General features: G+C 46.8%; 1 protein-coding gene across 4 annotated transcripts in view; it reads left to right on the top strand.

The window, feature by feature from the left end:
• The first annotated feature begins 8,225 nt into the window (after positions 1-8,225).
• Positions 8,226-20,850, top strand: part of SEPTIN6 (septin 6) — a 62,188-nt gene continuing 49,563 nt past the window's right edge. For all 4 annotated transcript variants that reach the window (XM_063083193.1, XM_063083191.1, XM_063083190.1 and 1 more), the window contains exon 1: positions 8,226-8,374. In XM_063083193.1, coding sequence (XP_062939263.1) covers positions 8,345-8,374 — 30 coding nt within the window. In that variant the 5' untranslated portion in view covers positions 8,226-8,344. The remainder of the gene's footprint in view (positions 8,375-20,850) is intronic.

Here is a 20,850-nt window from a genome sequence, read left to right as displayed (position 1 = left end):
TGTTTCTTGAATAGAGCCTTCACATGTGCTCTTCCCTTGGCCTAGAAGGCTCTTCCTATGCTCCCTTCACCTTGCTGACTCCTATTTAATCTTCTGGCCTCAATTCAAACATCACTTGCTCCATGAAGCCTCCTATACTGACACGCTAGACTGCTAGACTAATCAAATCTGTCCCCACACTTCCGCCACGATTATAGGCCCTCAAGGTGCCATAAATATCTCAATTGCTCTTACTACAGTTTAACTTTTGCATTTATGTGTATGATTATTTGATTATTCTCTATCTTCCTTACTAGTCTGTAAGCACCATGAAGGCAGGGACCAAGTCTGTTTTTGCTCACCATTGATCTCAAACACCTAGTCTAAGACGTGACACATAGTAGGTAGTCAATAAATACTTGTGTGATTGATGAGTCACATAGTTACCTTTGTGTATAAGAAATACATAAAACTCTACCAGCTAGTATTTCTCCTTTTGCTATGGCTTCCAGGAAGCTAAGATTCATATTTAAAGCTTGTGATGGCTAATTTTATGTGTCAACTTGACTGGGCCAAGGGATACAAGAAATAGGATGTGTCTGTGAGGGTGTTTCTGGAAGATGTCAGAATTTTTGTTTTGTTTTGGGGGAGGAAGGCAGCTGGCAGGTAAGAGGATCCAAACCCTTGACCTTGGTGTTCCCAGCACCACATTCTTCCAAGTTAGCTAACCAGCCAGCCCCAAGATTAGCATTTGAATTAGTGGATCAAATAAAGTGGATAGCCCTCCCCAATGTGGGCATCATTCAATCTGTTGAGGGCCTGGATAGAACAAAAAGGCAGAGGAAGGTTGAATTGGCAGTCTCTGCCTGCCTGCTGAGCAGCTGAGACATCGGTCTTCTCCTACCCTTGGACTGGTACTTACACCATCAGCTACCCTGATTCTCAGGCCTTTGGACTCAGACTGGATTTTTACACCACTGGCTTTCCTGGGTCTCCACGTTGCAGACAGTAGATCATGGGACTTTTCAGCCTCCATAATTGTGTAAACCAATTTCTTATAATAAATCTATCATTATTATCTCATATATACAAGGGTACTTCAAAAAGTTCATGGAAAAATAGAATTGAAAGTTAATATGAATCTTTCCATGAATTTTTTTAAGTACCCGTGCGTGCATGCGTATGCGTGTGTATGTGTATGTGTGCGTGCGTGTGTGTGTATTATTGGTTCTGTTTCTCTGAAGAATTCAGACTAATACAAAGCTAATCACAGCAATTATATCAACCCACTAGAAACAGCATGTTTGAATTCTCTCTTTTAATCCCAATGTGCTATTTCTAATTTATTGACCCATAAAATCTGTTTTGGAATGAGATGGCTCTGTGTGTGTGTGTGTGTGTGTGTGTGTGTGTGTGTGTGTGTGTGTGTGTACATGCACATATATATACACATGTGTATTGGTATAAAGATAAATCAGTACATAAATGCAAATTGTTGAGAGATTGATATGAAATGGAGACCTCATCTTAATCAATGACTACTGGTGGGGATGGTGAAGCCAGTATCTCACCAAGGTGTCATTACCATTTATTCCTATCTCTGTGTCTTCTTATTTTAATCCTCTCACAGTCCTTGTGAATCATCTGTGAAGGACTGTAAGTTCAATGGGTAGAGGCCTTGTTTCTCTAGATTCTGAACCATATGTATGGGTTGATGATTAATGGCATTTAATTCACAGAACTTATATTTTTTTAACCTTTTTTTCTTGTGAAATATAATACACATCCATAAGAGTTTCTAAAGCAAAAAGATACAACAAAATCAGTATTTATAAAGCAAACACCCATGTAACTACTATGAAGTTAAGAAGTAGTGTTGGTATTTATTGTCTATACTGCACCTTGGATACTACTGCCTTATGACATGTTTGGTGTTTGCTGTGTGTGTGTGTGTGTGTGTGTGTGTGTGTGTGTGTGTGTGTGTGTGTGTGTATACATCCCATTTAGACACTAAGTTCCTTGTGAACAGAAATCATACTTTATGTTTCTCTATACATAATGCCTAGTGTAGTACCCTAGATACAGTAGGTGCTCAATACATTTTACATGATTGCACTCTGACTCTGGGAAAACCGCTGAGGAATCATTTTGGCAAACAAGAATTGTTTGAGGAAATACAAAATTATATCATTTGTCTAAATCCATGTGCACCAACCAGGGTATAAGGTATAAGTGTAATTTGTATATCATGATGTGGGTGGGGAGCGCAGCCTTCTCTTGAGTTCTGCCTCTTGCCCAATGTATAATGCCAGCCTAGGACTATTGCAATATCCTTTTAACTGGTCATGCCTTCATTCAATCAGTTCTTTGTGTGGTGACTCTAGTGATCTATGTAAACACAGATCTCACTGTGTCATGCCACTGCTCAATAACCATTCATGCAGTAGTTGTCCAACTTTGATATGCCTCAGAACCACCTGGAGAGCCTGGTACAAATCCACATTTCTTCTCCCATGTAGAGATTTGGATTCAGCAGATCTGCAGTGGATTCTTGGCCTCTGCACCTGTAAGAAGCACTGTAGGTGATTCTGATGCAGCTGGTTCAGGTACCACCCATCAAGAAACACTGCTCCAAAGGCTCTTTATTATTTACAGGTTGAAACTTCATCTTTAGCATGGCACACAAGGCCCTTAGTGGGTGGCCTCTTTCAGTGCTGACTCTATTCCCTCCATGCCACTCCACTCCCATGTCATTGTCACCATCATTTCTTGCCTGAATGGCTACAACAGAGTCCTGACTCCCAAGTTCTAACTGCTTTAATCATCCCCCAATCTTTTCCCCAAGCTGCAGCCAGAGTGACCTTTCAAAATTGCAAATATGTTCATGCCACACCCCTGCTCAAAACTCCTCAGTGGCTCCTCACCATCTATGGGACAGTTTCTCCAGCTGGTTCAGGTGACTCAGCATCTGGATGTCGTGGTGCTCTTTCCAGAATGCCATGAAATCACTGATATATTAAATTGTACCATATGAAATGAAACCCTTTTCAAAAGAACACTTCTGCTAGCAGAAAATATGTCTACATTACGTGTGGGCAATATAAAATCATAGCCACAAGCACAGATGTCCATGAAAAAATAAACTGTTGAATTAAGCATGATCAGTACTGGGATTGTCTGTTTAATATTCTTTTGCTACTTGTTCATTCGTTTTGTTGCTTGCTAGCAGATAAGCAGGAGCATCTGTCAAAGATTTAGGAAAAAGTTATGGTTAAAAAAAAGTTAAAATAGAGAAATTTCTACCCATTAACTAATTTTTTTCTCTTTCACTGCAAGCATCCCATTTGCACCAGGCACAGTTCCAGGCACTGACTGAGTAGGCATTGTCCCTGGAGAGCACAGCTTGAGAACTCCTACTCTGGAGCAGAAAGTCTAAGCAACTTGGTATAGCCAACATGATCCCTCCAGATCTGGCTCCCTCTTATCTTCCAGTCTCATTTACAGCCACTGTCCCCTCCTCCTACCACTCCTTCCGGCCGAGACTTGAAATTCCTTAAATGTTCTCTGCCCTTTCTTTTACACATGTTCTCTCCACTGTGCCCCCTTGACTGTCAGATAAACCACTACTCATTCTTCAATACTCAATCCAAATGGCTCTTCTTTGGGATGCTTCCCCTCACCTCTCTGCATCTCTTCCTCCCTAGGGTCTTCCTCCTGACTGATTATATCACTTATCACATTACTAGTTGGTTGTGGAGCTATGAGGCAACTGGCCTGGGAGCTCCCTCAGGTCGAGGTAGGGGTTCTTGTCACCCACTCTTTCTTGAGTCCTCTGGCACTTAGCACAGTCGCTGATGTGCAGTTGGGATTCAGGGGATGTTTGTGAAATGAATGTAAAATTGCAAAGGAGGCAAAAGTTTATCCTTAGAACCTTTTCAGCTCCCTACAGGGGTCCCCTCTACTCCTTTTTCGGCACGCCTTCCCGAACCCTAAGCACGCCATACCCTCATGCTGCCCATCATGGAAATCCACCAGGATCTGCCATTATTGGTAATGGCCCAGGCTTCAAACTTTTCCCTTGATATCCTACTAAACCTTACCAATCCTCTGTCCCATTCCACCAGGGCTAGCTTTTCAGATAAACCATGGTTCTCAAACTTTAACATAAATCAGAATCTCCTGGAAGAATTGTTAAAACACAGATTGCTGGGTCCCAGTCCTAGAGGTTCTGATTAAGTAGATTTGGTGTGGCACCTGAGAATTTGCATTTCTTATAACTTCCCAGATGCTGCTGCTGATGCTAGACAAAGGCCACATTTTAAGAACGACTGGAATAAATTAACATAAAACCAGGGGCAGCAGGTGATAATGCACAAAGGAATACTTAGTTCATCCTGATGCAGCCCCTTAACTGAGTTTCTGATTCAATTGGCACTGTCTGGATTTCATTGATTCCAGATTGCTTTCCCTCTGCTTTGCCTTGTCTTGCTCCTCCGATCTTCTAATATTACTTTTTAGATTTCTCTCAGGGATTCTCCACTTTAGACCAACACTACTGTCCTTCTCTTTCTCCTTTTATAAAGACACAGTTTCAGGACAAAGCCCTTTCCTGAGCTCTTAGCTCCATTTCACTGCCCTCTTCTCCTTCTCTGCCCTCCCCCGCTCCACTGCTCCCCTATCCAGTATTAGCACCCCCCACCACAGCAGTCAGAGTGACCTTTCTAAAACTTGGCTCCAATGAGAGACCACTCCAATCTAGCAGGTGTAGCCATTTCCCCTCCCAGGTGGGAAAATCTGGCTCCACAAACAACATTAGCATGCTAATGACAGTCACCTGCTGGCCCTGGGGGAAGTCATTGCTTGCTCCAGCTTCCTTTAAGACAGTGGAAATAAAGAAAACGCCTCATTTTACATGCTTCTGTTCATTCCTTCACTCAACAAACATTAATTGAGCATCTGCCAGACACTGTGCTAAGCCCAAGGGACCCCACAAGGACACATCAAACATGGACACGTTCACGGCAGTGCCTAAGAACCCAAAACGCCTCTTCATAAAGGGGATCTTTTGGTTCCACTCATCAACAGGGACAGATACTTAGGGAAGAAAACCCACCAACTGGCCACTCGTGAGCCCTCTTGCCTCCTCAGCCCTTCCGTCTTCCCTGTGCCTGGGAAGGTGACCCAGGATCAAAGACTGGGAGGCATGGATCCAGGGAGTTTCCAAACAGAGGTGGTTGAAATGAGCGTTATAATTCACACCTCTCAGTCGTAGGCCCACTACACTGAGGTAAGGTATGTAAAGCCCAGAAGACAGTGAGCTAAAACCTCTCTACACATTGACACACACACACTGAAATACACACACTGACACACACCAACACACAAACCTTTACATATATACAACACACACCGAAAATACACACTGACACACATATACTGAAACACAAACATACCAACACACCAACATGCACACACAGTGGCATACACCCACACCCACACCCACACCCACACCCACACACACACACACACACACACACACACATGCTGGCAGACACACCAACAAATACAAACCCATATAAGTAAACACATGCCAACACACACAACACGCACAGCTGACACACACTGACACAAATGCACACCTACTTGCACATCAACACCAACACACACACTGACCCACGCAAACCGAAGGCCCAGGTCCCAAGAGAGGCTCGTTTTGAATGGAACCAAAGGGTTGCAGGAGCCTTGAATTACTCACTTGGTCCCAATCTGCGAGGTCCAGCGTTTTGGCGGAGGAGGCCTCCGCGGGGTAGTCTTTAGGGACAGGCGGGCCGAATGGGGCGCACGGGTGGGGCACCAAGGATTCCGTGCCCCCCCCACCCCCCCACAAGCGCTGGGCCGAAATGTACAGAGCTCCGCTCAGCAAGGAGCGCGAAGGAGGGAGGGACAGAGCGGGGCCGGGGCGGGGGCAGGCAGGATTCCCGGGGAGCTCCGCCGCCTGCCGGCCCTTCCGGTAGCAGCTCTTAGCTCTGGCTTCCAAACGCGCACCTCTTGTCCCGCCATCACCCAAACCCCACGTCTGGATCAGAGCTAGTGGCCTCGGGCCCTTTCCCGTCCAGCTCTCCCCAGCCTTTGCCAGGAAAGGCTGGTCTCCCTCCCAGACACCCAGCCTGGAAGCGCCAGTCACCTTTGATTCTCCGCCCCCATCCGGTTGGGGCCCAAGCCTTACAGCGGTTCCTCAAACATAGCCCTGGTCCCTAGCGTCGCTGTCACCACAATCCAGGGCCCAGCCCCTCCCCCAGACACTGTCCCAGCACTCCACAGGGTCTGGGAGACTACAGCTGCCCCTCTTTCTCATCACCGCCATCTGCTCTGTGGGTCTGTGCCGTCTGTGTCACAGAAGTCCCCTGTACTGGCCCCTGATAGTGCCAAGCTCTTCTCTTTAGGCCACTCCTGGGTCTCTAACACAGTGATGGAGCACAGTGGGCACCCCCTGACTACTTGGCTCTTTGTGACTGCTCCTACTGCTACCCCCTCATTGACTCTTCTTTTTCCGGTCCCGCATCGGAATCCTCTAACCTCCTGTTCAGGAAACACTTGAGTGCCTCATGAATGCCAGGCCCACACTTGGCACCAGGGATGCACTTTGCAGAGTCCTTGTTCTCAAGGCGCATAGGGTACTAAAGAGCTCCCTGGGAGAGTGTAAGAAGCACTGTCCCGACGGGTGCAATCAAGTGCCAGGGAAGCCTTCTTGTGGTCACTCGATTTCCTTGTGTCCCACCACCCGCCCCCATTTTTCCAAGGCCCGGGCCTCTGGTCAGGTCCGTTCACGGTTTCCCTGTTTCCTACTTTTCTCTTCTCTCTCCTGCCTCTCTTTCAGCCGCTCCAGCTTTGCTCCTTTGCGGGGTCATTTCCCACGCCCCATCGGGACCCCCTTGCATCCCGGGTTTCCCCCATAGGCCTGCCACCCCCACCCCATCCCGGGTCCCTCTGCGAGACCAGGGAACCTGCCCTTTTGAGGAGTGGAGTGCAGTGTCCCGCTGCTTGGGCCTCGGGCATGCCAAATCTGCCAGGGTTCCCCAGTCACAGAGAGCTAGCAGGGGGCCAGTCCCGGGAGAGAGACGAGGGCATCAGGGCTGCAGAGGTGGAGAGGTGCTGAGAGCAAGGGACAGGACCCGCGGCGGCCGTTGGCCAGGCGGAAAAGGAGAGCAGGCAGGCACAGCCCCTGCCTTCGGAGGTTCTCCCCTCTGCACACTGTTGGCCCCCTTGGCCTGGGCTGAATTAGGGTTAAGGGGAAATCAGGGGGCGGGACAGAACGATTGGAGGCCGCTCTCCGTCACCCGCTCCTCCATCTCGCTCAACACAGCTGGGGACCTTCATCCCCAGCCCCTCGTCTGAGACTCCCCGGCGGCCCCTGCAGTGGAAGGAGTGGTAACCTGAGCTTCTGCTCACCCAGAGCGTCTAGAGCTGGGTTGGGTAGAGAAGGCGTGGGGTTGGTCTGTATGAACTACCCAATGGTGGTGAGCTCGGCTCCACGCAATTACAGCCCACAGCACCCGAGGCATAGAAACCCCAGGGCAGAAGGGACTCCTCAGGACCCCTGGCCTCGGACTCCACAAGTCACAGCTCAGCTGCGGGGCCGCAGTGCGGTTCCCCCTAACCGCCCGCTTTCTAAGCTCCACGGTGGAGCGGCAGGTGCCGCAGCAACACCCCCCACCCTGCGCCCCAACCGGCCTCAGCAGCGCTCCCGGGCCATGGGGTTCGGGGGTGAGGGGACGATAGTGGAACATCGAGACTCCAGCGGCCGGTGCTCCTACCCAAGCACCCTGGGATCTCAGAGGAAAGGAAGAGGGGATACGGGCGGCCGGGAGGAAGGAGAGGAAAACAGCGGCTGAGCTGAGCGCGGGAGGGGGGAGGGGTGGGGGCTCCCTTCCAGCCTCCGGGGTCTGGGGACTCAGGGATGTAAGGAAGAGCAGGGGGGTGTGACAATTCAGCAGAGGTCGGGACGTACCACGGAGCCCAGTGGCGTGGGGGGGGCAGAGGACGTGGTCACCGAGGGGAGCCCCCGCCCCCCTTCGCAGAGGCCTACGCTGGGGTTGCAGGGACAACTGGAACTGGCCTCGCCGTAGGGGGAGGCGGCGCGTTAAGTCCGCCCCTCCCCATAACCCTACTTCCGAGGGGGTGGGCGATAGAGGGGAGGTTGGGGTTGAAGCAGCGGCGAGGGGGCCCCTCCCTTGCACCTCCCCTCACCGGACTTGGTCGCGCCCGAAGTGTAACACTTTCTCTTTGTCGGAGGAGCTCCTCTGTTTCCTGTGCGGTAGCTCCCGTTGCTGAGGCGCCCGTGGCAGCCCTGGCGGACGCAGGAGCGATGGCAGCGACCGATATAGCTCGCCAGGTGGTGAGTGTTGGGTTTGGGTGCCAGCGCCGGGGCCGGGGGCCTGGGAAGGGCTGTGGAGACCTGGCTACCGCCACCGCCACCGCGAAGAGGGCAGAGAAGCATCCAGGAGCGGAGGCGCGGCGGGACTTCTGCTCCCGGGTCAGCGGCTCCGTCCCCCAGCCTGTCCCGGAGAACGGTGGTGGCGGGCGGATGGGGGGCTGGTAAAGCCTGCGGGTCAGCAGCTGAACTTGCATTGCCCAAGAGCTGCAGTAAGCGCCGCCGCCTCCCTCGCTGCAGCTGCGGCTCCGCCGCTGGGGCGTTGACGAATGAATGGCCGCACGAGCCGCCGAGCCCTCCGGGTCCCCGGCACCCTGGCCTTGCCGCGCCCCTGCGCACAGCTGCCCGCCGGGACCTGAGCCTCTTCAGGAAGAGGGGCGCGGGGCTGGGGTTAGCCTGGGGCAGAAGGCGGTGAGTGGTGAGGGGGGCGGGGAGGTGACTGGCTGGGGTAGGGTTTCTCCATATGCATTACATATGTGACTGCGTCTGTGTGTGTATAGTGTGTGCGTGTATAAGTGCACGCGCGCGCACTCGTGTTTTCCCGGGCGGTCGTCGGCGCCGCCCGGGTTCTGTCTGTGATCCTAAATGAAACTGCCTGTTTCTTTGAGTGTGCTCACCTCTATGGTGTGTGTCGGTCTGTTTGCTTGTGCTGTATGCCTCTGGGTCTCATTTGTACGTCTTTGTGGGATGCAGTTCGCTGGCCTGTAGGTGGCTGGCTGCGTATTTTGGCATGTTTTTGAGCGGGCCTCTGGGGGTCTGTCTTGGGTGCGTGTTCAGTGTAACTAGGCTTGCGTGCCAAAACCTGTGCAGCTGGCTTCTTTCTATGGGGACTTAGTAAAATATAAGTGTGAAACCTGCAGAATCAGTGCTATCTCTCTTTTTGTTGGCGACCGACTCTGGAAAAAAAAAAAAAAATCTTCATTTAAAGAACTGAAGTTTTCCAGCCTGGGTTGTGCAGAGAAATCGTATTGAAGTGACCTGAGGCTCCATGTTTGTTTTTGTAGACCAGAAGTTTGGCTGCAAAAGGAGGAGATGATTCCATCTGGGGTGAACAACCTAGCTTTTCTATTCATCTGGGGGTATCTGGGATTTTAAGAAGTCCACTAACACCTTGAGGTGAGGAAGGAGAGTGAGGTAGAGGTAGGTCAAATTCCATGACACCAAATACTACTTGATGAAAATCTCTGAACCGCATAAAAATGTTTCTAAACCTTGTGGCTTACTTATTTAGGAAAATAGTCCATGCAATGCAATCCTAGCTCAAAAAAAAAAAAAAAAAAAAAAAAAGCCTCTGGGTATTTTGTGTAATTGAAATTGATTAGTTTTTAAAACATGAACCCAGACTTTAATAGTATTTTCTCTATAGGATATGTATTAATGTATTCCACCCTCTTGTCCCTGTTTGGAACCTCCCCCCACCCCCTGCAGTCATGATGTGGAAGGACCAGGAGCAGATAGGAGACAATACTCTGTGATGATGGAATTTGAGAGAATTCTCTTCCCCACAAGATTGCCACTGTAATATTTATTGCTTTAGTATTTTGAGGGCTCCCAGAGTACTTTTCTGCTCCTTTTTACCTGCATTTTAGAGATGGCATCGCTTAAGTAGAGGAATTAGTCTCCTGGATTACATTTGTTCCAACGTTAGTGACCAAAAATGACACTAATGATTTTTCTTGTCAGCTAATGAATTTGCATCGACCTGTTTGTACTCTCACCAGTCCCCCTTGGCTGGATTAGGATTGCAGGACAGATGTTGCAAAGGGGAACATTCCAGAAGGTTGTGCTTCACCTCACACACAACTCAGGCAACCCAGAGATCCCCTTTGTTCTGCAGATGGGGGCTAGGGAGTGGTTTAGGGCTACTTGGTTTGCTTGGCATGGTTCCAGTTTGCTCTGGCTGGCCTCACCATACTGTACGATAAAGAACATAATTGTATGCCAGATTCTGAAGCTGAAAGAGCAGCCCAAGCACTTGAGACCTTGTTATCATGATAAATGGGTTTCTGGGAGAACTGACGTCACTCTTCATGCCCCCCTCCCCTCCAGCCAGTGAAGCTCTTATTTATGTGTCATTTGTCTCTCTGCTCTCCTTTGTGTCTGCGAGAAGTTGTAATTCACTAGGGGAAGATGGAATTAACTCAAGAGACCTTGGACGGCTGGTTTCTGCTTCTTTCTTCAAAGGAGCATGTATCCATGGTTTGGGAAGAGAAGACCAGAGAGTAAACGAAGTGTGGCTAGTTTAGGAGTTCTTTTTAATGAGCTCCGAGTCATGGTGACATGCAAGTGCTGCTCTGGTGGGGGTGGGGGAGGGGGGGACGGGTAGTTTCCTTTCCAGAGTCAGTTGAGGTTCACTGTGGCTAAACATCCTTAGAGACTAAAACAGGCCTTAGAGTTGTTGGGCAGGGCCTATATTTGGGCATGCATGCAACTTGGAAGTTTAATTCTTGTGTATGTAATACGATTCCATCACATCTGAATTAGCACCACAAAGGATTCTGTATGACAGTGCTCTTTCTCCATGAGTATTTATTTGATTGACTGATAGGTCTAGAACTATGGCTAGCCCTTGTTAACTACACACACAAAAAAGCAGTAGACATAGTTCATGGCTTTTAAGCTTACAGTCTAGTTGGAGAGACAAATTGTGGACACTGTGAAATAATTAGAGAACTATGGAAGATCCTTGGGTTGACCTACCACTCTGCCTGTGAGGTGGCTCGGGCTGCTATTAATATACACTCTGAGAGGTTACGTGACTTGTCCAAGGTAACCTAGCAGGGCACAGTGCAGGCCTCAAAAGCTGCATCTCCTGGCTCTTACACTGAGCTGTTTCTTTCAATGTTGCATTTTGGGGTCCAGACTATAAATGCTGGCCCATAGAAACAATGTCTTGTTGATTCTGGCTTGAACCAATCCCACAATGGGAACAATGATGCTTTCTCCAGTGGCACCCAGGTAATGATTGTTCTCCCTAATGAAAGAACTTTTAGGGGCTAATTGCCCTACACAGTTAGCTGGGGTTGGCCTGGGACAACTGTTCCAGAGCAGCTGTCTACAGGTGGGGAGAAGATTGTTGCCGCACTCAAGTCTTGCTATCAAATGGCAGTTACCCTTTGGTTCCCCTTGAAGCTCCCCTGCCTCAGCCATCCCTACCACTGCACACTAAAGGTATTATTATACCCCAAGTGGGAGAAACAAAACCCCAATATTCACCCATAGCTCCACTGGGGATACAGCACTGAAGAAAGTGTACATAGCCCTAAATATTACAAATTGTTGAATCTAAGTTGAGGGTATATGGGTGATCATTATACTATTTTCCAACTTTTCTATGTGTTAGAGATTTTTCAAAATAAAAAGTTGAGGAAGAGTTACAGTGTCCCCCAAATTCACATGACCCCATCCCTCAAGGAGTTCACAATCTAGTGGTGGAGGTAGACACAGATAACTGTATTATCACTGTGATAAATGCTACACACGAGAGCTACTGCCTGCCATGAGAACTCATTACAAGGGGACCTAATCCAGCAGTGGATGGGGGCGGTCGGTGACAGGAAAGGCTTCCTGAGGGCTTCAAATAGGAAATGGGTAGGTGTGAAGATGAGTGAGATCTCACTTCTGCTGCTGGGTTGGGAACATTTCATTTTTAAATTCACCCACTTTTATTTTCATTCATTCCTTCAACATATATATATATTGGGCACCAACTCTGCCAGGCCCTGTGCCAGGTGCTGGGGATATAGTGGTGGCCAAGGCACACAGGAACTCTGCCCTTTCTGAGCTCCCAGATGAGAGGAAGGAATAAGCCCTGTTTCCTCTTCACATCCTAAATTCTGGAAATGTGTTAGCGGTGTTCTTATTACAAAACTGTATTACAGCAGAGTGATTTGTCTGTATAGTATAATGAGATTTTGATCTGCAGTCATGTGTGTAGCATTTACTTTGTGGGTCTCTGCTGTAAATTTTCTATTAATTGCTGGCTTCGTTACCCAGCATGGCCCCTCCCATTGTGTGCTATAAGGGAACAAACCCATTGCATTAGCCTGAGCAAAACTAATTGGGAAGATAAGTCCCTTGGAAAAAGGAATTCCAAAACTAAATAAGACTGATTTCTGGACTTGCCTGAGTTTTTTGGATTATCAGAGCTGTGGTCTAATATTAGCATGAACAATGGAGAAGAGCTTTTAGTTGCATGTGCATTAAAACCACATTCAAGACAGGTGGAAAGAAGAAGGAAGGGAAGGAGGGAGGGAGAAACCAGCCATGGATAGATGTAACATGTTTCTTTCAACTACCTCGGAATGCTTCCATCTGTATGATTTCATTTTCCCCAACAGCTTCCTAGACAAGTATTATCGTTCTCTTTATTTTGTGGGTGCAGGTAGTGACTTAGTCCAAAGTGTTACTGTTGGTCAGTGGAGGAAACAATGAAACACCTACCAGATAACACAGATCCTTTCTTAAAAACGCTGGCCTTTGAATGATGTTTCTAAGAAATTAAAATCCTGCCATACCTCCTTTTCCTCCTCTTCTCACTGCACCCACCCCCAGCACCCTCATAGGGATCGGAGAAGAGTATACTTGGGTGATCTGGAGACTCTCCGATGTGAAAAAGATTCTCAGCTTAAATCCAAGATAGCACAGTCACGGGTTGTGTGGGTTTTCCTTTTTTTTCTTCTCCATATTTCTTTAAATAAAAATCTTGGAGCCACCAGCCATGTAATGATGGATTATTTTAAGTAACAACAGGGAGGGGGGAGGCAGAATAAATTAGAAACACACAGACCCTTCCTCCTCGATTTGGCAGGAGGAGGCTTCTGCTGCTGGGATTTGAAACCATGGGTTTCTCTGCTGCCTGCGCAGAGGAAGGAGGCCACATGCTCAGGAGGGTGAGGAATAATGTTATCCTCTTCTTCAGTGTCTTCTTATTAGAGGCAGCCATCTGCTGAATTATGCAGCGTGCTCTCAGCTGGCCCTGGAGGTGGGTCATCCGTCCCACACTCACTTAGCAGGGACCAGGGGAAAGATTTGCTGGCCTTCTCAGGGACAGGCCTCATGTTTCCCCGACCAGGGCCCTCTGACCCCTCATGAAGGCACTGGGGTAACAAGAGCAGCACTCTGCTTTCGCGGCCCTGATGAGGTGTGAGGTAGTGTTCGTTTCCTCTCACAGTGGAGGCCCCCAGCTCTGAACACTGGTGCTGAGGCAGGAACTGGGTTTTTTCAGATCCCCATTAAACGAGACCAGATGGAGGCAGAGGCGAATGCAGGCTCCCCAGAGGGCAGTTGGGCATTCACCCAGAGGCCTGTGGGTAAGCCTTTTCTTTTCTTTTTTTAAACATATTGGAGGTAACAATGGCCAGAACACCTAGAAAACTGTTTAAATTGTCTGGCTTGAAGGGAGTCTGTCTGGTTTTTGTGGGAAAATTGACCCACCCTGAGCAGGGGTTGCCCCTGGCCTGAGGTGAGGATATCTTACCTAGACTCTGACTTGTTGAGTTAGGTAGGCTCATTGGCCCTGGGGCTCTTGAGCAGAGCTGGGCAGCTGGCCAGGAGGAGACTTAGGCCGGAGTCAGAAGAGAGGGAATGGGAGAGCAAAGCGGGGGAGGGGTGGAGAGGAGGAATGTGGGCCCTCCACGGGTCCAGCGCCTCAGTTGCCTTCCATGGGCCAGAGCCAGCTTGCTGAGTCCACAGGCTTCCAGGTCGGATTCCTTGACCCTTCTCCCTCTGACCAGCATCAAGCCATCAAGCCACAAGCCTGATGTCCCGCAGTTTTAGCAGCATAAAGAAATACATCTGTCACTTGAGTCAGCTTTTCCATTTGAGAGTGGCAGTCTGTTTGACCGGGGCCTGGATCCTAGCACCGCTCTCTGCCACTAAATCACTCTGTGACTCCGGACAAGTCACTTCCTCTCTCTGTGTCTCTGTTTCCCCTTTTGTAAAATGAACGGGTTGGGTTAGGTGATCTTAAGGGCGTTTCCAGCTTGAACATTGTATGGTTCTTAATGTTTCCTTGTTCTCCAGCCTAATTTCTTTTAGGTTCTTGCTTGATTCTGCTTCCGAATGAGGTGGCAGCATTTAACTCCACCCCTTCTCAGCTTTGACTCCCAGAGCTGGGTGGGGAGAGAGTTGTAGGGAAGGCGAGTCTATGCTTTTAGCTCAGCAGGGTCTCTGTAAGTGTAATAGAAACAACCTTCCCATACTGTCTGTCTGCGTAGGTGTATATGGCCATTGTCTTCCTATAAAGGTACATGAGTGCTGAATGTTTGTCTATTGAATCCCACTTTAAACGCACTAGGAGAACTGGCTACTTAATGGAATCCTGCTGTGAATCCTTTTATAGAATGAAAAGCCACTCTGGAATTTATCTCGTGTATTAAATCAGAGTTTCATCTGTTGGATTTGCCAAAAATGGGCTTTCCCCCTGTATAGTATGGATAATCTCCCTTGCACTTTCTTGGGGTCCCCAAAGCTGCTCCACCACTAAAGGGCATTTCTTAGGTCCCTTAGGGGCGCTGCCAGCTTTTGCAGGCCTTGTTTCTCCTTGGAATGGCCCCCCAGTTTATCTCTCCCACTATAGGGCATTGCCACTATCAGTTTTCTCTTAGAATGGCTTAGTCAACATGAGGAAAACGCTGATATTTGAGGTGTTGGGTGCATAGTAAGTATGTTTTGTTTTGTTTTTGAAGCCTCTGGGAACTTAGTGCTTTTGTGGTTTTTATGGTTGATAATACGATGACTTCCATTCCCTGAACACTGGGGGCAGCAGATGGGGCTATCAGCCACCCGATTGTTTCATCAAGACTTTTTATGACATGTTTCAGGATATATGATTTGACTTTTGGTTCATATGAATCTTTATAATAATAAGTTATACTGTATAATAAGTAGTTATGTATATTATGTGTAGTAATAAGTTACAATAAGGAGAATTACAGTGTTTTATTGTATTATTGGTAAAAATAAATGTTTTATATACAGTAAAACTGCCTGAAAGCTAAATGCTCTGATTAACCAAATTTTCTGGTTATCTGTGTGTAAGGCACCTGTTTGGTTGTAGTGAAGATTTTTCTAAAATATCTGAGGCCACTTTCCTGCCCAGGAAAGTATCATCACAGAATCTTTTAAAGCAAAACAAAAGAAAACATTTTTTCCTTTTTATAAAAGTAAAATATGCCTATTGCAGAAAATTTGGAAAACACAGAAGAGCAACATCACGTACAGGCCCTCTACCCAAAAGTAACCACTGACATCATTTTGGTGTCTTTAAAAAAATGTGCGTCCTTTCCTCCGAACATTGGGATGATCCTGTGTGTACAGGTTGGATTTTTTGTTGTTGTTTTGCCTAACAGTATTTGGTGAGCATTTCCTCATGTCATTAGATATTCTTAGAAAATATTTTTGTCAGCTGCTTAATATTCCATTGTGTATCATTGAATTGATGAATTGGTTTTGATAGTCTTGGAGATTTGCAGGGTTTCCCAGAGAGATCAGTATTCAGGGCTGGGGATGGAGATGGAGGAAGGGAAGGTGTGAGAGGCTGGGCCCACCAGTAAGTGACAGATGAGGCTGCTGAAGAGAATCCTTTTTCAGTGTTTCTGTCCTTTCCTAGCATTTGGATGCAAAAGGCTGGAGGAGAAAGTTTAGGGAAAGCCCCGTCATCAGCAATGAGTTTTGCTCTCACCATTCAGAAAGACAGCTACCCTGGTTTTAGATGGAGGCAGGAAATTCTCCATTGACACAGATCCACCCTCAGTTCCCAGAGGCCTCGAACACTGCTTGCTTACTCTACCACAGAGGTTGGAAGAGAGACAGAGGGGAGGGGGACCGGAGGTGTCTACTCGGATGCTTATGGGACTTTTTATTTTCTGAATAACGGCAATGGGAGGAAGATGCACAGCTGGAAGCACCATAGCTCATTCTTCATAATAGGAACCTTAAGAATATTCAATTAAAAAACGAAATCGGTGTGTCCTCGGGGGAGGAGGCGAAGAGAAAGAGAGCCGTGTTTCTGCCTGTGATATGAAATGTGGTATAACGTATTTCAAAACCGCAGGTGACTGCAGATGAGGAGAAAACAGGAAATGTAATTGGGGAGGGAGCGGGGCTCCCTCAGCCCTCAGGAGCGCTCTTTCATTTTGCCTTCCTTTTAGCTCCTCTCAGTCTCTGCATCCTAATTACCCCTGCTGCAAAGCTGACTGAGAACTTTCTTTTCTTATATTAAAAATGTTCTTAAATTACACAGGTAATGTGTGAATACATGCGTGCCATAAAAGAATCAGACAATAGAGAAGCATACTGACTACCCCCTGACTACGGCCCTCTTTCTGTTCCCCTCCCCTGAGGTAGCCACAGTTCTTGGTTTGCTGCATGTCTTTTTAGTCCCCTTTCTATGTGTTTCCATACATTTATGTGCAAATACCCATATACAGGGCTTTCGTGCATATATGGGCTCATACTGTGCTTATTGTTCTACAACTTCTGTTTTCTACCTTATAGAACTACCACATTCTTCTGAATGGCTGCAGAATATTCCAGAATATGCATGTACCATAATTTAGTTAAATATTTTCCTATTGTTGGACATTCAGGTTTTTTCTAGTTCTTCAGTATTACAATCAATGCTGAAATGAATTTCCTTGCACAGAGATATGTGAGTTTCTGCAGAATAGATTCTGAGAGGAGGTTGCAGGGTTATGGGAGATGAGCAATTTAAAATCTTGGTGACTGTGGCCTTTCTAGCATCTCAGTTCAAGTCTTGAACATGGCACCACCTGCTACTCAACATGACAACTTGAGGTTTTACTGTCAGATGTGCTGAGCCAAGTTGCCAAGTCTATCTCCTCTTGCGCACATTGTAGACCAGAGAACATTCAATTAACTGCAATCAAAGTAATCAGGACTTCAATTAAGGAGGCCACTTTAAGGGGAAAGAGGAAAGAGATAAGATATCAGAGATTCAGTAAGAGAGTGAAGAATGTTCAGGGGTTGTCCTGGGGTCAGTGTACATTCAGTCCAATGTCCTGTCCTTTCTACTTCTACGTATTTACCTCTGAACAATGAGGACTGATATTCATAAAGATGACCTTGACATCTTAGATTCATCAAAGCAAGAGTGCTTGGTGTTCACTAGACAGGATTTCCTAAAGCAGGAACTATGTGCAAATGTATTTTTTGAAGCTTTCTTTACAGAGATTGAGGCAAAAAGTTTACTGCAAATCTCAGTTAGCAAGAAAAACATTAACCAGATCCCACGTCCCCTCTTCCCCAGACTCTTCAGTTAATTTAGGTGTATTGGACACTGGGTAAAAGATACAGAAGAAATCAGGCTTCTAAAAATCACTAGTGATCTTCACCAAATCCAAATCAATGGCCCTTTCCTTGTAATTCTTCTTGACTTTTCTTTGACCCCTGCAGATAGAAAATGATTGGGTCATCTCCTACTTTTCTGATCATTTTCCCCTCTCAGCAGAATCCTCTTCTTCTCCCCATTCCTTACACATCGAGTTTCATACCTCTCACTCCTAAATTTATATCTCAGTTCTGAATTCTCCCTGAGCCTACAATCCCACATTGCTAACTACGTATTGGATTTCTTCTCCTGGATATCTCACCATAAAATGAAAACTATCTTCTTTTCCTTAATATATAAAATGCTGTTACAAATTAAAAAGAGAAAGACAAAACCCACTTTTTAAAAAATAGGCAAAGACATGAATAGGCAACTCACGTATATATACATACACAAGACACACACACACCGTTGGACAATGAAAAAAGTGTTCACCCTCACTAACAAAATGCAAATTAAACGACATGATGCCATTTTTCAAAGACTCAATTCACAATGGTTAAAAAGGCTATGAAACTCAGTGTTTTTGGGTAAACAGACGCTCTCACATATTAGTGGTGGAAATGTAAATTTGTACTATTTGCTGTTGAATGATGTGTCAGTGTGTACCAAAGTCTTTAAAATGTGTGTACCCTTTGATCTAGTAGGCTTCAATTCGAGGAGTTTAACTTAAGGAAATAATTAGAGATATATGCAAATCTGTAAGAACAAGAATTTTTGTTTATAATGTTGAAAATTTGGAAACACACTAAATGTCTAGTAGTAGGAGATGGGTTAAGAAAATATGGCACATTCCTACACTGGAATGATATGTGGCCAATAAAAATAATGTTTTAGAAGCATGCTTAATTACTCAAGAAAACATCCATACTATATTAAGTGTCAGGTTATTAAGTCAGGTTACATAGAAAGGAATATACAGGATTATCTCTATTTTATTTAAAAAAAAAAAGGTATACAGGTTGGAGGTAAATACATATAAGTATTAAGTGATTATCCCTGGAGAGTGATATTATGGGTGATTTTTATTTTCTCCCTTATGATTTTCTATATGTTCTAAAATTTCTACAGTGAACATTGATTACTTTTATAAAATAAAAAGATTGATAAATATAATTTCTTAGTGACAGCTTATTTAAAACCAGATTTCTCGATGTTCCCACTAAACAAGCTCCCTTTCGGGGCTTCCCTCTTTCTGTGCATGGTGTTATTTTGTCAGATCCAAGCTCCCAGGGTTAGGCCCTGGCAGTCAGCTTTGATTGCTGCCTCACTACCTTTGCAATATCACTCATTGGGTCTCATCCCTTCTTTAAGGACGTCTCTCAAATTTGTTCCTTCCTTTTGAGTCCCAAGTCAGGTCAGTTCACTTCAACCAGCATTTATTGTCACAGTGCTTGGATGTCATTCTACCGGTTCAACGTTATTAGAGCCATTTCTTAACATGTCTCCCGGCCCTAGTCTCCCTTTCCTCCTCAGTCAAGCACCCTGCAGCTGGAATGATCTTTTAAAAACACTGCTTGTATCATGGCCCTCCCTGCTCCAAATCCCCCAAACCCCATTGCCTAGGGAATAAAATGATTTGGGTCTTTACAGCACTGTGCAAGGTGGGAGATAATGGGCACAAGGGAGGTGTTTGGTAAATTTCTGACAATGAAGTAAATTTTAAGAATAAGGTGTGGAGCTCTCCCCACTATCCTCCACTGTCTTCAGTTTGAAAATTCTTCTCTCCTTTTGGCACTTGGACCAGAGGCTTTGGAGCATTTGAAGTTTCATGGTGCTGAATTTGGAGACAGGAAGAGGCAGCCAGGGATGATAAAATATGGCTCAGGAAACCTCAACTCTGGTCCGTCCCAATTCCGATGCCTGCTACGTAGGAGGCTTGAAGAAAGCACACTGGCTCTTACGTCCCTGTCTCCCCCGCAGTGTTCAGGACCAAGAACTAACAGTGGGAACCTTACGTCTTACTTTGTTTGCATTAATAAAAAGAAGGGGAAATGGGGAAGGGGAAGTGGACAGGGGTGAATGTAGAACAAAGCCCTATGTGATGTGGGCCCCTCATGAAACTCGGCTGTTTTCAGGTACCCCTGTGGAGCACAGAATATGCCAGAATACGCCAACTCTGACTGGATGGTGGCATATGGTTGTCTGTCAAGAATGCTCCACTGGGAGTGTGTGGGGTGAGATGTGTGAGGGTAATGAACTTGCCAGATGGCAGTCACTGGCGCTAGCCCTGTTGCTTACGCTTGGAGGATCCGATGATGCCAGTGAGAGTGGGATCCCAAGCTGGGTGAAGGGGCTATCTGGGAACCAGTTCTGACAATATCAGCTCCTGAGAGGCTCCTCCACCACTGCAGCCCATGCCTTTCAGCGTGAAAGTGCGCCCTCATTATAGACCTTGTCTAAAAGCAGGTCCAGTCTGGCACAAGAGCTGCCTACAAGTGCTGCCTGAGATGCTGGTACAGGTCTCCTGGCACTAACCATGCCCTTCTTGGATTGCTCTCGGCATCTTTCTGGTTATGGAAAGCTTGGTGCAGCTCCACCCAACAGAAACTCTGACTTCTGACATAGCCCACCCTCCTTGTCTAGCTCTGCTGTCGCCAGCTTCCCGCCCCTTCCCTCCCCTGTGGCCGTTGGCAGTTGGCACATTTCTTGAGTACATGCAGGCCCCTTTTGTCCTTCCCCAGATCCTTGGAAGCCTGCCCCAGTTTGAGGCTCTCCCTGTTTTGTAAAACCATTAACTACAAGAAGATTTGGGCCTCGTAGGCAAAGCAAGGGCTCTCTGCTTTCCAGGGCTGGGAGTGGCTTGGCTGCAGAGTCCAGGGCACATGGAGGCTGTTCCCTATGGTCCAGGAAGCATGGAGGCAGCTCCCTCTGGCTAGAAGGAGCCACAAGTGTTCCATGGCATTATGGTTAGATCAGGGTGAGTGGGGGAGGGCTAAGGACAACCTCACAGTGCAATAATAACAGAAGCTACTGTTGACCAAATGCTTACCACGTGCTAGGAACTATGCTAAGTGCTCGAGGAACCTTCTCTTATATAATCCTCACACTAACTACTAGTTCCTGATTTTACAGATGGGGAAACTTT

The sequence above is a fragment of the Cynocephalus volans genome, chromosome X, assembly GCF_027409185.1.
Source record: "Cynocephalus volans isolate mCynVol1 chromosome X, mCynVol1.pri, whole genome shotgun sequence".
Lineage (NCBI taxonomy): Eukaryota > Metazoa > Chordata > Mammalia > Dermoptera > Cynocephalidae > Cynocephalus > Cynocephalus volans.
Note: the sequence above shows the minus strand (reverse complement) of the source record. Positions and strands in the feature narration are given on the sequence as shown.